Source organism: Amblyraja radiata, chromosome 16, assembly GCF_010909765.2.
Source record: "Amblyraja radiata isolate CabotCenter1 chromosome 16, sAmbRad1.1.pri, whole genome shotgun sequence".
NCBI classification, from domain to species: Eukaryota; Metazoa; Chordata; class Chondrichthyes; order Rajiformes; family Rajidae; genus Amblyraja; species Amblyraja radiata.
The window spans coordinates 51,080,113-51,093,112 of NC_045971.1; the positions used below are offsets into that span (position 1 = coordinate 51,080,113).

The 13,000-nt window shown below is 43.7% G+C and overlaps 1 protein-coding gene and 1 pseudogene across 1 annotated transcript in view; both read left to right on the forward strand.

The window, feature by feature from the left end:
• LOC116982309 overlaps positions 1-13,000 on the forward strand; it is a 999,615-nt pseudogene that overhangs the window by 741,416 nt on the left and 245,199 nt on the right.
• LOC116982210 (complement C3-like) overlaps positions 1-13,000 on the forward strand; it is a 146,745-nt gene that overhangs the window by 21,489 nt on the left and 112,256 nt on the right. Inside the window, exons 9-15 of the mRNA XM_033035505.1 lie at positions 8-128; positions 1,037-1,152; positions 1,238-1,384; positions 4,252-4,464; positions 5,422-5,625; positions 6,354-6,512; positions 10,136-10,265. Of these exons, the coding sequence (XP_032891396.1) occupies positions 8-128; positions 1,037-1,152; positions 1,238-1,384; positions 4,252-4,464; positions 5,422-5,625; positions 6,354-6,512; positions 10,136-10,265 (1,090 nt within the window). The remainder of the gene's footprint in view (positions 1-7; positions 129-1,036; positions 1,153-1,237; positions 1,385-4,251; positions 4,465-5,421; positions 5,626-6,353; positions 6,513-10,135; positions 10,266-13,000) is intronic.

Sequence of the window (13,000 nt, forward strand, 5' to 3'; positions counted from 1 at the left end):
CCTGCAGGTTATAGATGGCAGTGGAGAAGCCACCCTGAAAAGGGAACAATTGGCTGAAACCTTCACTGACATTGACGAACTGGTTGGGAGTTCAATTTATGTTACTGCAAGTGTTATCACACATGCTGGTGAGTATGTGCCTTAATGATTGTTGATAGATATACGTAGGTGAGGCGGTTTAATGGATGGATGGTTGGATAAAGACCCGAGACAAAAATAAAAAAGGTGTGAGACAAGGAGATGATGAGAGAAGCGGCGTGTAACGTGAAGGCAGAGAAATGGATAGAGGTGGAAGAGAGCAAGGGTAAGGGGAAATGGGGATGGGATTATGTGATAAATGGGTGGATATTCAAGAGAGGGATAGGGAGAAATGTGGAAAAAGGGCAGGGGGGTTTTGGTTCTGGTTGATTACTGTGCAAACACCTCATAAGTGGTTAAGTTGGTTGATAAGTTACCTACATTTGGAGAAATCAATGTTCATACCATATTTAATCTGATCATACCTTCCTCAAATGGATAATTATTCCAATACCCCAATTGGGTCAGTACTTAAACGTAATTGCCTCAAAGAGTCTTTTTAATTCGTTCCCTTTGGGGCATAAAAGCTTGTCATTTGCGCAAGATGGTCTCCACTAACTCTTGCCATTATTTTGTAAATGTTTCACCAAACCATAAGAAACAAATGTGGCGGCACCTGACAGCAACCCAAGGTCACGATGAACGCTCTAGACGGCGGCGTCTTGTTGGGGGAGGCACGAGTCACGGGGTCGTTATCTGAGTTGTTATTTAAGACTGGGCAACGCCCGTGTCAGCTGAGGAGTAGGGAGCTGTATTCAGAAGAATAAACACGTCTAGAGCACACACTTGTGTCCGACTAGTTTTTGGCTGGACTCCTGCCAGTCCCCGCCACACAAATAAGTAATAGTGGAATATATCAATTTTAACGCCCAGAGCAGAAATCTTTCACTTTTCCAATTGCGTGAACTGTTTAATGTATTTTATCTTATTTATGGTTTATTTTCCTTATTCATTGCAGGCAGTGACATGGTAGAAGCTGAAAAAACGAACCTAAAAATAGTTCGCAGCCCATATACAATCTCTTTCTCCAAAACCTCCAAGTATTTCAAGCCTGGGATGCCTTTTAACATAATGGTACACTTTCCTTTCAATAATCTTACAGTGCATCTTTGCTAAAACTGAAGGAAGACATTCATTCTGGTGTTCTTTATCACCCAAGGTCTATGTAACAAATCCCGATGGTTCCCCTGCCGGGCAGGTTCGTGTGAAGGTTGACGGTGAAGATGTCAGCTCAACCACTCGATCTGATGGAACGTCCATGTTGACCGTGAATACAGCAGGAAATATACAATTAATGTATTTAAAGGTAAGAAATAAGCTATTCGATATAGACTCATAGAATGAAACTGCACCAAGTGGGACCCGTTGGGTCCCATGTTCACACGGGAGGGCTAGTCCCCCAACGCAATATTCCACCTCTCCACCAATTCCAACATTGGTGGCCAGTGTGGGGGCTTTCTGGAGCACTGATATGGGTTCTTGGAGTGGCAGCTCAGTCCCTCAAGCCTGGTGTGCTGGCAGCTCACTCACGGCTGGTGGGCTGGCAGTTGACTCACGGCTATTCCTTGAAATTCCATTTCAAGCAGGGTGCAAGGCCACCAAATTCAAACCCATTTTCCCACCATTTCAAGCAGGGTGCAATGCCACCAAATTCAAGTAGTTTCCTACCACTTCAAGCAGGGTGCAAGGCCACCGAATTCAAGTGCAGTTTCCAAACACTTCAAGCAGGGTGCAAGGTCACCGAATTCAAGTGCAGTTTCATACCACTTCAAGCCGGGTGCGATGACACCAAATTAAAGTGCAGTTTCATATCATTTCAAGCTGGATCCAAGGCCACCAAATTCAAGTGCAGTTTCATACCACTTTCAGCAGGGTGCAAGGCCACTAATTTCAGTGCAGTTTAATCTTAAATTAATATACAGTGCAAACAGGAAGATACCCAAAGCACCTAAACCGCCATTTGCAGTAGTGCCTTTTAACTTCAATCCAAAGCACCCAAACCACCATTTGCAGTAGTGCCTTTTAACTTCAAGCCAAAGCACCCAAACCACCATTTGGAGAAGTGCCTTTTAACTTCAAGCCAAAGCACACAAGCCACCATTTACTTTAGTGATTTTTAACTTCAAGTCAAAGCACCCAAGCCGGTTAAGGTGCTATGTAGACATAAAGGAGGATCTTGAAATTTATTCGGAACCGCACAGGGAGCCAATGGAGTGTGGCCAGGATCGGGCTGATGTGGTCTCTTTTTCGGGTGCCCGTCAGGAGTCTCGCTGCGGCGTTTCGGACCAGTTGCAGGTGGGACAGGGAAGATTGGCTGATGCCAGTGTAGAGGGAGTGGCACTAATCTAGGAGGATGGAGATAAATGTGTGGATGATCTTCTCGAGGTAATCAAACTTGAGGAATTGTTTCATTTTAGCTATCGTCCGAGGCTGGAAGAAGCTAGCTTTTACCACGGCATTGACTTGTTTGTCAAATTTGAATGTTGAGTCAAATATCACGGCAAGGTTTTCGACGTGAGGTTTGAGTAATGGGGTAAGGCTTCCAAGGCTGCCTGCTATCATTTTGATTGAGTCCGAGGGGCCGAGAAGGATGACCTCAGACTCTCGGTTAGTTGGAGGAATTTCTGGGCCATCCAGCACTTTATATCCTCGAGGCAGCGGATATGGTTAAGCAGATTTGATCGTTTTTTGGGCTTCAGGGGGAGATAGAGTTGTGTATCATCTGCGTAGCAATGGAAGGAAATGCCATGCCTTTGAATGACTTGGCCTAAGGGGAGCATATACAGGGAGAAGAGAATGGGGCCAAGGATGCAACCTTGTGGAACCCCACAGCAGAGGCTAGCTGGGGAGGAGAAAGAGTTGCATATGTTAGTAGAGAAACTCCTACCTGTGAGGTAGAACATGAACCAGCTCAGGGCAGTGCCATCAATACCAACCCTGTGGTATTGACATCCTTCCTGCTTAAGGACAGCTTAATGACATCCTTCCTATAGTAGGGTGACCTAAACTGAACACAGTAATCTACCAACGTCTTCAGATTCAGATTCAGATTCAATTTTAATTGTCATTGTCAGTGTACAGTACAGAGACAACGAAATGCATTGAATATTTCTTGTCTTGTACAACTATAACATACCAGTCTATCTTCTGTACTCTGTACCCTGGCTGATAAAGGCCAATGCACCAAAAGCATTCTTTACCACCCTATCTACCTGTGAGCCACTTTCAGGCAACTATGTACCTGAATTCCTAGATCCCTTTTCTCTGCAACACTCTCCAGCAGGGCTCTTCCATGCATGAAAATCCCGCCCTGGTTTGTCTTCCCAATATACACACCTTGCATTTATCTGCATTGAACTCCAATAGCCATTCCTCAGCCCATTTGCCCAGCTGATCAAGAGTGTGTTTTAATTTTTAATGTCTATCTTCAGCGTCTACTGTACAATATACTTTAGTGTCTTCTGCAAACGTACTAATCACACAGTACATCCAAATCGTTGATATAAACCACACACAGTAAAGAGCACCGATACCTGAGGCACACTCGTCACAGGCCTCTAGTCTGAAAAACACCCTTCCACCACCACCACCCTCTGCTTTCTGCCATGAAGGTAATTCTTAATCCAGTTAGCTAGGTCTCCCTGGATCCCATGTGATCTAGGCGTCCAGAGCAGCCGACTATATGGAACCTCATCAAATGACGTACTGAGGTCCATATGGACAACTTCTATGCCCTTGTCAACTTTTTTGCTTACTTCTTCAAAAAACAATCAAGTTCAATTAAAACTATTCAAATTAAACACACTTAGAAATCCCAACATACAATTACTAAAGACAAAGGTGAAGCTTTCACAATCATGTTCTTCCAGAATTGTTCAATAAATTACATGATAATTCTAATGCAAAAATGCTTTTGGTCCAGATAACATTCAGCAATAATGCTGAATGTTTGCACTACAGGAGTGGCTGCATATCTCGCTTCGCCTTTCTATGTTACAACAATCAGATCTCGTTAACCTGGTGGAATATTTTCCTTTTAAATAAAGAGAGCGGGACAAATGCAATCTCACTAGTTTTCACTCAATGGTGAAATTGCCATGGTAAAAGAGGCAAAAGATCGACATGTGCTCAATGGTTGGAATTTAGGTTTCCATTTTGTCTTTCTGCTTGCAGGTTTCAACAGATGTTCCTGGTATTCACGCAGATCAACAGGCAACTAAAACAATGGAAGCATTGGCTTACAAGACACAACGTGGAACAAAGAACTACTTGCATATTTCCAATAACCATGAAGACCGAAAAGCAGGTGATAATTTATTGGTTCACCTGAACGTTGTAAATGATAACGGAAACGTCCAGGAGGAAATAAAATACTTCACCTACATGGTATGGTTTTCTCCACACTTATCTTGCCTTATATTGACATTCATTTTGAAGTTAACAAACCTCAGCATTACACAATAACAAAACAATATGAGGATGTTGTCAGGATGTGAGGGGTTGAGCTATAGGTAGAGGTGGGGCACGCTCAGGCTTTATTCCTTGGAGCATAGGAGGATGATGGGTGATCTAATATCAACGTATAAGGTCATGATAAGGGAATAGATAGAGTAAAAACACAGTCTTTTACCGAAAAAGGGGAACCCAGAAGATTGGTTTAAGGTGAGGGAGGAAATATACAATAGGAACCTGAAGGGGAGCTTTTTCAAAGAGGCAAGATTGTAATGTCTGGCTCAGCCTGTAACAGTTGTTGGGAGACGGATTGAGGGGTTGATTTAACTCTGACGGGTCCCTTGGTATGGAGATGGAGGATTATTTGGATATATTTGGAGACATGAGAAGCAGGAAGACAAAAGTTCTGACATTCTTCCTGGAGTACCTATTGCCAACATGAATTCTCAATGTTATCTTTTTCAAAGTGTTCAAAATGTTTGGGGTCTCCAAAACACAAGGTTCCTGTTGTCCATTTTCTCAAATTCCTGCTGTAGGAGAGATGGGTTTTTATTCATCTTTGTTGATGAATACCAATGTTGAATACAAGGATAATATTATGACAGTGGACTTTATTCTTGTTTGAAGATTTATGGTTATTGGTTATTACATTTTGATCCTGGCTCCCCATATACACCAGAGGTGGTTTGTCTGAGGCTGTCGCAAAACAAGAATTTAATTTAATTCAATTTAAATCAATGTGATTAAATATTGGACTCTGGCTTTGACAAGTGGCTAATGCAGCATTGTCCTTTCTGTGCCATCATCTGAAGAAAATTTGTAACCATGTCTTCAGTCGTTTGTACTGTAAATTTCTACTTTTCTTAATCAATTCTGTGTTGTATTTGCCAGATGATTAGCAAAGGGAAGATTGTCAAAGTTGGGAGACAACAGAGAAAAACAAATCAACGTGTGACGACCTTACAGTTCCCAATCGAAGCAAACTTAATTCCATCATTCAGACTGTTAGTTTATTACTACGTTGTCATAGGAGGACAGGTGGATCTTATTGCTGATTCTGTGTGGATTGATGTAGAGGACACATGCATGGGAAAAGTAAGTGCTGTATATCTATTTTCTCTGAAGTGGATTCTGGGAAAGGGAGGGTAACAGAGTCGTATAAACATCAGATAATAAAAACATTTGTAGCATGAGCCATTATTTTTAACAAAATATCCTAATCAGACTAAATCCCGGTGCAGCTGAGCTTGTGTGAAGCTATGATTTTGCGTCAGTTCACTTCTCAGTCTTTCTCAGAGGAATGGAGCGCATTACCTTCTACTAGCTGGGTTGGAAAATTGTTTTTTACAAGTAGTGTGTCTTCTTGGCTTCCCCTTTATTGTTCAGATACCAATATACAACTTACTAGCTTTTCAGTTGTGTACTGTAAGTTTTGAAACAGTGTAATTCCTAATGAAATATTTCAAATAAAGTTACAAAACATATAAATATTTCATTAAGAATTACCACTTTTTGCTTCCTGCTTTGCCTTCAATGAGGTCTAGTTGATGTGGGTAGATTGCGGAGCAAAACTGATAACTTTGTGGTGGATTGATGTCATAAACCCTTTGAACTGACAACAACAGGAGTCAGGAAGGAAATGTCCATGCAATTAATAGTGCTGCGTGCTTCGGAATGGCTTTGAAATCAGCATTCATTCAGTGTTGTCAATTTCCCGTCTCCTCACAATTACTGGGGTGTAAATTCAATATGCCGAGACTCATTTGATGCCAATCAGCAACAATTGTTGTGACAATATTCAAAACTAACACATTTCTTCCCAGCTGGAGGTTTCTATCGTAAATGACGACATGAAACCATTCAAACCCGGAGACGGGTTTACATTGAAACTGACAGGTGATTCTGGAGCAAAGGTCGGACTCGTTGCTGTGGATAAAGCAGTATTTGCGCTGAGTAAGAAAAATAAAATAACTCAGAGTATGGTAAGAAAACTTCAATCTTTCTCCAAATGTTAATATCTAGACATTACTGGCTGGAGGCTGGGGTTAATGTGTGCCATCGCTAGTCTCTCGAAGCACTTCATGATGCTGGATGTCAGAGGCATTAGATGGTAGTCACTAAGGCCCATTACCTTACTTTTCTTCAGCATCAGCATTCAGTGGTAATGCATGTCGGCACAAACGATGTCGGAAAGAAGGGGATGAATATTCTGCAGCGTGACTTTCGAGAGCTCGGAAAAATGCTGAAAAGCAGGACGTCCAGGGTTGTTATCTCCGGTTTGCTTCCAGTTCCTCGTTCTGGCGAGAGCAGGAACAGGGAGATACGGGACCTGATGTGTGGCAGAGAAACTGGTGCAGGGGCAGGGATTTACATTCTTAGATCAATGGGATCTGTTTTGGAGTAAGGGGGAACTGTACAAAAGGGATGGATTGCATCTTAACAGGTGGGATACCAGCATTCTGTCAGGCAGGTTTGCCACTGCTACACGGGTGGTATTAAACTGAATAAGGGGGGTGCGGTGTCAAATGGTATAGTCGAGGATGGAGTTAAAGGGAAAGGGTTTCTTAAATGTGTGAGCGAAGAGACAGAGGAGCGTAAAATTAGATTGGATAGAAGCAATAGGTAGCAAGGTGAAAAGTAAAAGTGGCAGACAGGCAAATCCAGGGCAAAAATCAAAAAGGGCCACTTTTCAACATAATTGTATAAGGGGTAAGATTGTTGTAAACACATGCCTGAAGTCTTTGTGTCTCAATGCAAGGAGCTTTCGTAATAATGTGGATGAGTTGAATGTGCAGATAGTTATTAATGACTATGATTTAGTTGGGATCACGGAGACATGGCTCCAGGGTGACCAAGGCTGGGAGCTGAACATCCAGGGACATTCAATATTCAGGAGGGATAGACATAAAGGATAAGGAGGTGGGGTAGCGCTGCTGGTTAGAGGGGAGATTAATGCAATAGAAAGGAAGGACATTAGCTTGGAGGATGTGGAATCGATATGAGTAAAGCTGCGAAACACTAAGAGGCAGAAAACGGTAGTGGGAGTTGTGTACAGGCCACCTAACAGTAGTAGTGGAGTTGGGGATGGCATCAAACAGGAAATTAGAAATGCGTGCAACAAAGGTAAAACAGTTATAATGGGTGACTTCAATCTACAGGGGTGCTGATGAAGAGGATTTATTGGAATGTATGCGGGATAGTTTTCTAAACCAACATGTAGAGGAACCAACGAGAGAGCAGGCTAATCTAGATTGGGTATTGAGTAATGAGGAAGGGTTAGTTAGCAGTCTTGTTGTGCGTGGCCCCTTGGGCTATAATGGCCATAATAGTTTTCGAGGATGTAACTAGTAGAGTGGGTAAGGAGAACCAGTGGATGTGTTATATCTGGACTTTCAGAAGGCTTTCGACAAGGTCCCACATAAGAGATTAGTATATAATCTTAAAGCACACGGTATTGGGGGTTCAGTATTGATGTGGAAAGAAAACTGTCTGTCAGACAGGAAGCAAAGAGTAGGAGTAAACGGGTCCTTTTCAGAATGACAGGCAGTGACTAGTGGTGTATCGCAAGGCTCAGTGCTGGGACTTCTGGATGAGGGAATTGAATGCAACATCTCCAAGTTTGCGGATGACACGAAGCTGGGGGGCAGTGTTAGTTGTGAGGAGGATGCTAGGAGGCTGCAAGGTGACTTGGATAGGTTAGGTGAGTGGGAAAATGCATGGCAGATGCAGTATAATGTGGATAAATGTGAGGTTATCCACGTTGGTGGCAAAAACAGGAAAGTAGACTATAATCTGAATGGTGGCCGATTAGGAAAAGGGACTCTGGGTGTCATGGTACACCAGTCATTGAAAGTAGGCATGCAGGTGCAGCAGGCAGTGAAGAAAGTGAATGGTATGTTAGCATTCATAGCAGAAGGATTTGAATATAGGAGCAGGGAGGTTCTACTGCAGTTGTACAGGGACTTGGAGAGACCACACCTGGAGTATTGCGTACAGTTTTCTTCTCCTAATCTGAGGAAAGACATTCTTGCCATAGAGGGAATACAGATAACGTTCACCAGACTGATTCCTGGGATGTCAGGACTTTCATATGAAGAAAGACTGGAAAGACTCGGCTTGTACTTGCTAGAATTTAGAGGATTGAGGGGGGATCCTATAGAAACTTACAAAATTCTTAAGGGGTTGGACAGGCTAGATGCAGGAAGATTGTTCCCAATGTTGGGGAAGTCCAGAAGAAGGGGTCACAGTTTAAGGATAAGGGGGAAATCTTTTAGGACCGAGATGAGAAAAACATTTTTCACACAGAGAGTGGTGAATCTCTGGAATTCTCTGTCACAGAAGGTAGTTGAGGCCAGTTCATTGGCTATATTAAAGAGGGAGTTAGATGTGGCCCTTGTGGCTAAAGGGATCAGGGGGTATGGAGAGAAGGCAGGTACAGGACACTGAGTTGGATGATCAGCCATGATCATATTGAATGGCGGTGCAGGCTCGGAGGGCCGAAAGGCCAACACTGCACCTACTTTCTATGTTTCTATCAGGATAATAGTGGACTTTTCAAAGTAGGTGGGCATCTCCAAAAGAAGCAGAGAGGTTTAAGATGTCTGTGAATACTAATGCCAGTTGATCGATGCAGGTTCTGAGGACATGGCCATGGATTCCATCTTAGCCAGTTGCTTTCTGGCGATTCACGCTCAGGAAGTCTGCCTGCCACATTATCTAGTGATACAGGCACACCCGTGACTGACGGGCGGGTGCCACTCTACCAACGTCCTTCTGCTGTAAGCGGGCACAGAATGCATTGAGATTATCTGGGAGGGAACCATTGTTGCCAACAATATTGCCCACCCTCGATTTGTAGCCCGTTACAACATGCAAGCCTTGTCACGAGCTGCAGGTGTCAGTGTCATTGCCTCAAGCCTTCAGCCTAGTCTGGAATTCCCTCTTGGCATTCTTAATGGCTCTGCAAATGTCGTAAATACATGTTTTGCACCGCTTGGAATTGTTTGACTTGAATACCCTAGTGGTGGACCTCATGGTTCATCCATTGTTTCCAGTTGGGCACTATACCAATAATCTACTTTGGTTCACAATCTTCTGCACACTTGCTAATATAGTCTGTGACAACAGTGGCATATCCATCAAGGTTAGACACAAATATGGGGATTGTATAGTAAAATAATGCTGCAGAAAAAAACCCACACATAAACTTGCTGAAAGATAGAGTGTGCTCAATGGCTGATGGTCTACTTCTGCACCTTTCTTAGGTTCTTCTGCCTTTAAAGATGCAATCCATTTGTTTTTATGATCTTTTTTCTCAATGATACCTTTTTCACCAAGCTTAAATTAGTTAAATGGTTTTAGAGTTTGTAGGTTTTTGGTATGGTTTGAATCCTTGGCTGAATTTAACAGCCCAAGTTAGATTATCAACTTGCTGGCTCAATGATGTGTCTGTTATCATGAGCCTTGCCCAAAGTCTTCTCAAAACGCAGTGCAAACAGATGGATATCTATTTGACTCTGGTATTCCCCACCGCTATAACTTGCTAACTGACTTTAGAGAACTTTCAGCCTGGTTACCATGCATTCTGTGTATGTTTTCTATACAGATCTGGAGTGTGGTGGAGAAAAATGATATTGGTTGCACACCTGGAAGTGGCAGTGATGTCTTTGGTGTTTTCTCAGATGCTGGATTAGCCTTTGTAACAAGCACTAACCTCAAGACTGAAGCAAGAACAGGTACTGGTTTCTGAAAGAAATCTGTTTTTAATTATTTTTTAATAAACTGAATGGTGTGTTTCTGATTATTTTCTAATTATGACAGTCGCTTGTTGGGAGATCAAGGAGGTAATGCTTAAATGGAATGCCCTGTAATTATTATCACTGGCAGCTCCCACAGTTCCATTTTAGGCCCAATTTGGAACACGTCACCTGTCCCTCAGCAATGTAATCTCAAAATAAAGACACAAGGAAAGACAGATGCTGAAATATTAAGAATACTGTAGCTTGCAAGAATTGGCACCCGAATTTAGATTTGAAAGTGAGGTGAAGTCTTCTCATTATTGTTGTATGACGAAACACTTTGAATACACAGTGACGTAGTTGACAGAGCTGCTAACTCACAGTACCAGACATGTGGGTTTGATCCTGACCCATGTCTCTGTGGAGTTAGCATGTTTTCCAGTGACTACATGGATTTCCTTCATATGTTCTGGTTCCCTCCCACATCCCAAAGACATGCGGGTTTGTAGGTTGATTGGACTGTAAATTATCCCTAGGGTGTAGGGATTCGATGTGAAAGTGACCCGATCTTTTCCTGCATTTACGTGAGCTACTCTCTCACGTAAATGCAGGAAAAGATCGGGTAAATGCCCAATGTATTTTGCCCAGAGTGGGGGGATCAATAACCAGAAGATATAGGTTTAGAGTGAGGGCGGAAAGATTTACTAGGAACCTCAGGGATATTTCTTTTACACAAAGGGTGGTGGGTAAATGGAATGAGCTGCCGGTGGATGTAGTTGAGGCATGGAATATCATAACATTTAAGAGACATTTGAAAAGGTACTTAAAATAGGATACGTTTAGAGGGTTATGGTCCAAGAACAGGCAGGTGGGACTAGTGTACATGGGGCATGTTGGTCAGCGTGATCAAGTTGGGAGAACATCCCATTTCCAGCTGTATGATTCTAAGTCCCGGGAGCCGTTGGAGTGAGAGGAGGAATTTCCTGGGCGGTGAGTTAAAAATCGAGCGCGGGGCTTGCTTTCACAGAGGCCCGGGAGCCGTTGGAGCGAGAGGATGAGTTTCCGGGCGGGGAGTTAAAAATCGAGCACGGGGCTTGCTTTGGCAGAGGCCCGGGAACCGTGGGAGCGGGAGGAGGAGTTACCTGTGTGGTGTTAAAAATCGAGCGCGGGGCTTGCTCTCACAGAGGCCCGGGAACCGTTGGAGCGATTGCAGGAGGACCCAATCTGCAACGTTCCATCACACTTCCAGGGAAGTGGTCTGGAGGAAGCGTACCAGAGGAAGCAGCTGATTGGGAGCAACCCCGGGTTTGCATTTCTGCTTTCAGGTTAAGGGTACAGTGAGTTGAGGGTACAGTGAATTGAGGGTACAGTGTATTAGTAAAGGTACAGTTTAAAGGATAAATATTTTTTTAGTGTGAGGGGGTTGATTTAATTTGGGGGTCAACCATGTCGTTGGAGATCGGCCCCATGGTTTGCTCATCCTGCAACATGTCAGAGATCAGGGATATGGTCGGTGTCCCAGGTGACTACGTTTGCAGGAAGTGTGTCCAGCTGCAGCTCCTGGCAGACCGCATTGAACAATTGGAGCTGCGGTTGGATTCATATTGGAGCATCCACGATGCTGAGAAAGTCGTAAATAGTATGTACAGTGAGTTGGTCACACCGCAGGTAAACGTTAAGCGGACAGAAAGGGAACGGGTGGACATTAGCCAGCAAAGCAGTAGGCAGGTAGTGCAGGAGTCCCCTGCGGTCATCTCCCTCCTAAACAGGTATACCATTTTGGACACTGTTGGAGGAGATATCTCATCAGGGGATGGCAGCAGCAGCCAATATCATGGCACCATGGGGGGCTCTGCGGCACAGGATAGGAAGGAAAAGAGTCGAAGGGCAATAGTAATAGGGGATTCAATTGTAAGGGGAATAGATAGGCGTTTCTGCGGCCCCAAATGAGACTCCAGGATGGTATGTTGCCTCCCTGATGCAAGGGTCAGGGATGTCACTGAACGGCTGCAGAACATTCTGGAGGGGGTGGGTGAACAGCCAGTTGTCGTGGGGCACATTGGCACTAACGATATAGGTAAAATAAAGGGATGAGGTCCCACAAGGTGGATTTTGGGAGCTAGGAGATAAACTTAAAAGTAGGACCTCAAAGGTAATCATCTCTGGATTACTACCAGTGCCACGGGCTAGTCAGAGTAGAAATAGGAGGATATTGCAGATTAATGCGTGGCTTAAAAAATGGTACAAGGGGGAGGGATTCAAATTTCAAGGGCATTGGAACCAGTTCTGGTGGAGGTGGGACCAGTACAAACAGGACGGTCTGCACCTGGACTGGAATGGAAACAATATCCTTGGGGAAGTGTTTGCTAGTGCTGTCGAGAAGGATTTCAACTAATGTGGCAGGGGGATGGGTGCAAGAGCAGAGAGAAAGAGGGGTGTAAATTGAGGGTTGAAGCAAGGTGAAAAGTAAAAGTGGCAGGGCGACAAATCCAGGGCAGAAATCAAAAAGGGCCAATTTTCAACATAATTGTATAATGGGTAAGAGTGTTGTAAAAACAAGTTTGAAGGCTTTGTACCTTAATGCAAGGAGCATCCGTAATAAGGTGGATGACTTGAATGTGCAGATAGTTATTAATGAATATGATATCGTTGGGATCACGGAGACATGGCTCCAGGGTGACCAAGGCTGGGTGCTGAACATCCAGGGATATTCAATATTCAGGAGGGATAGA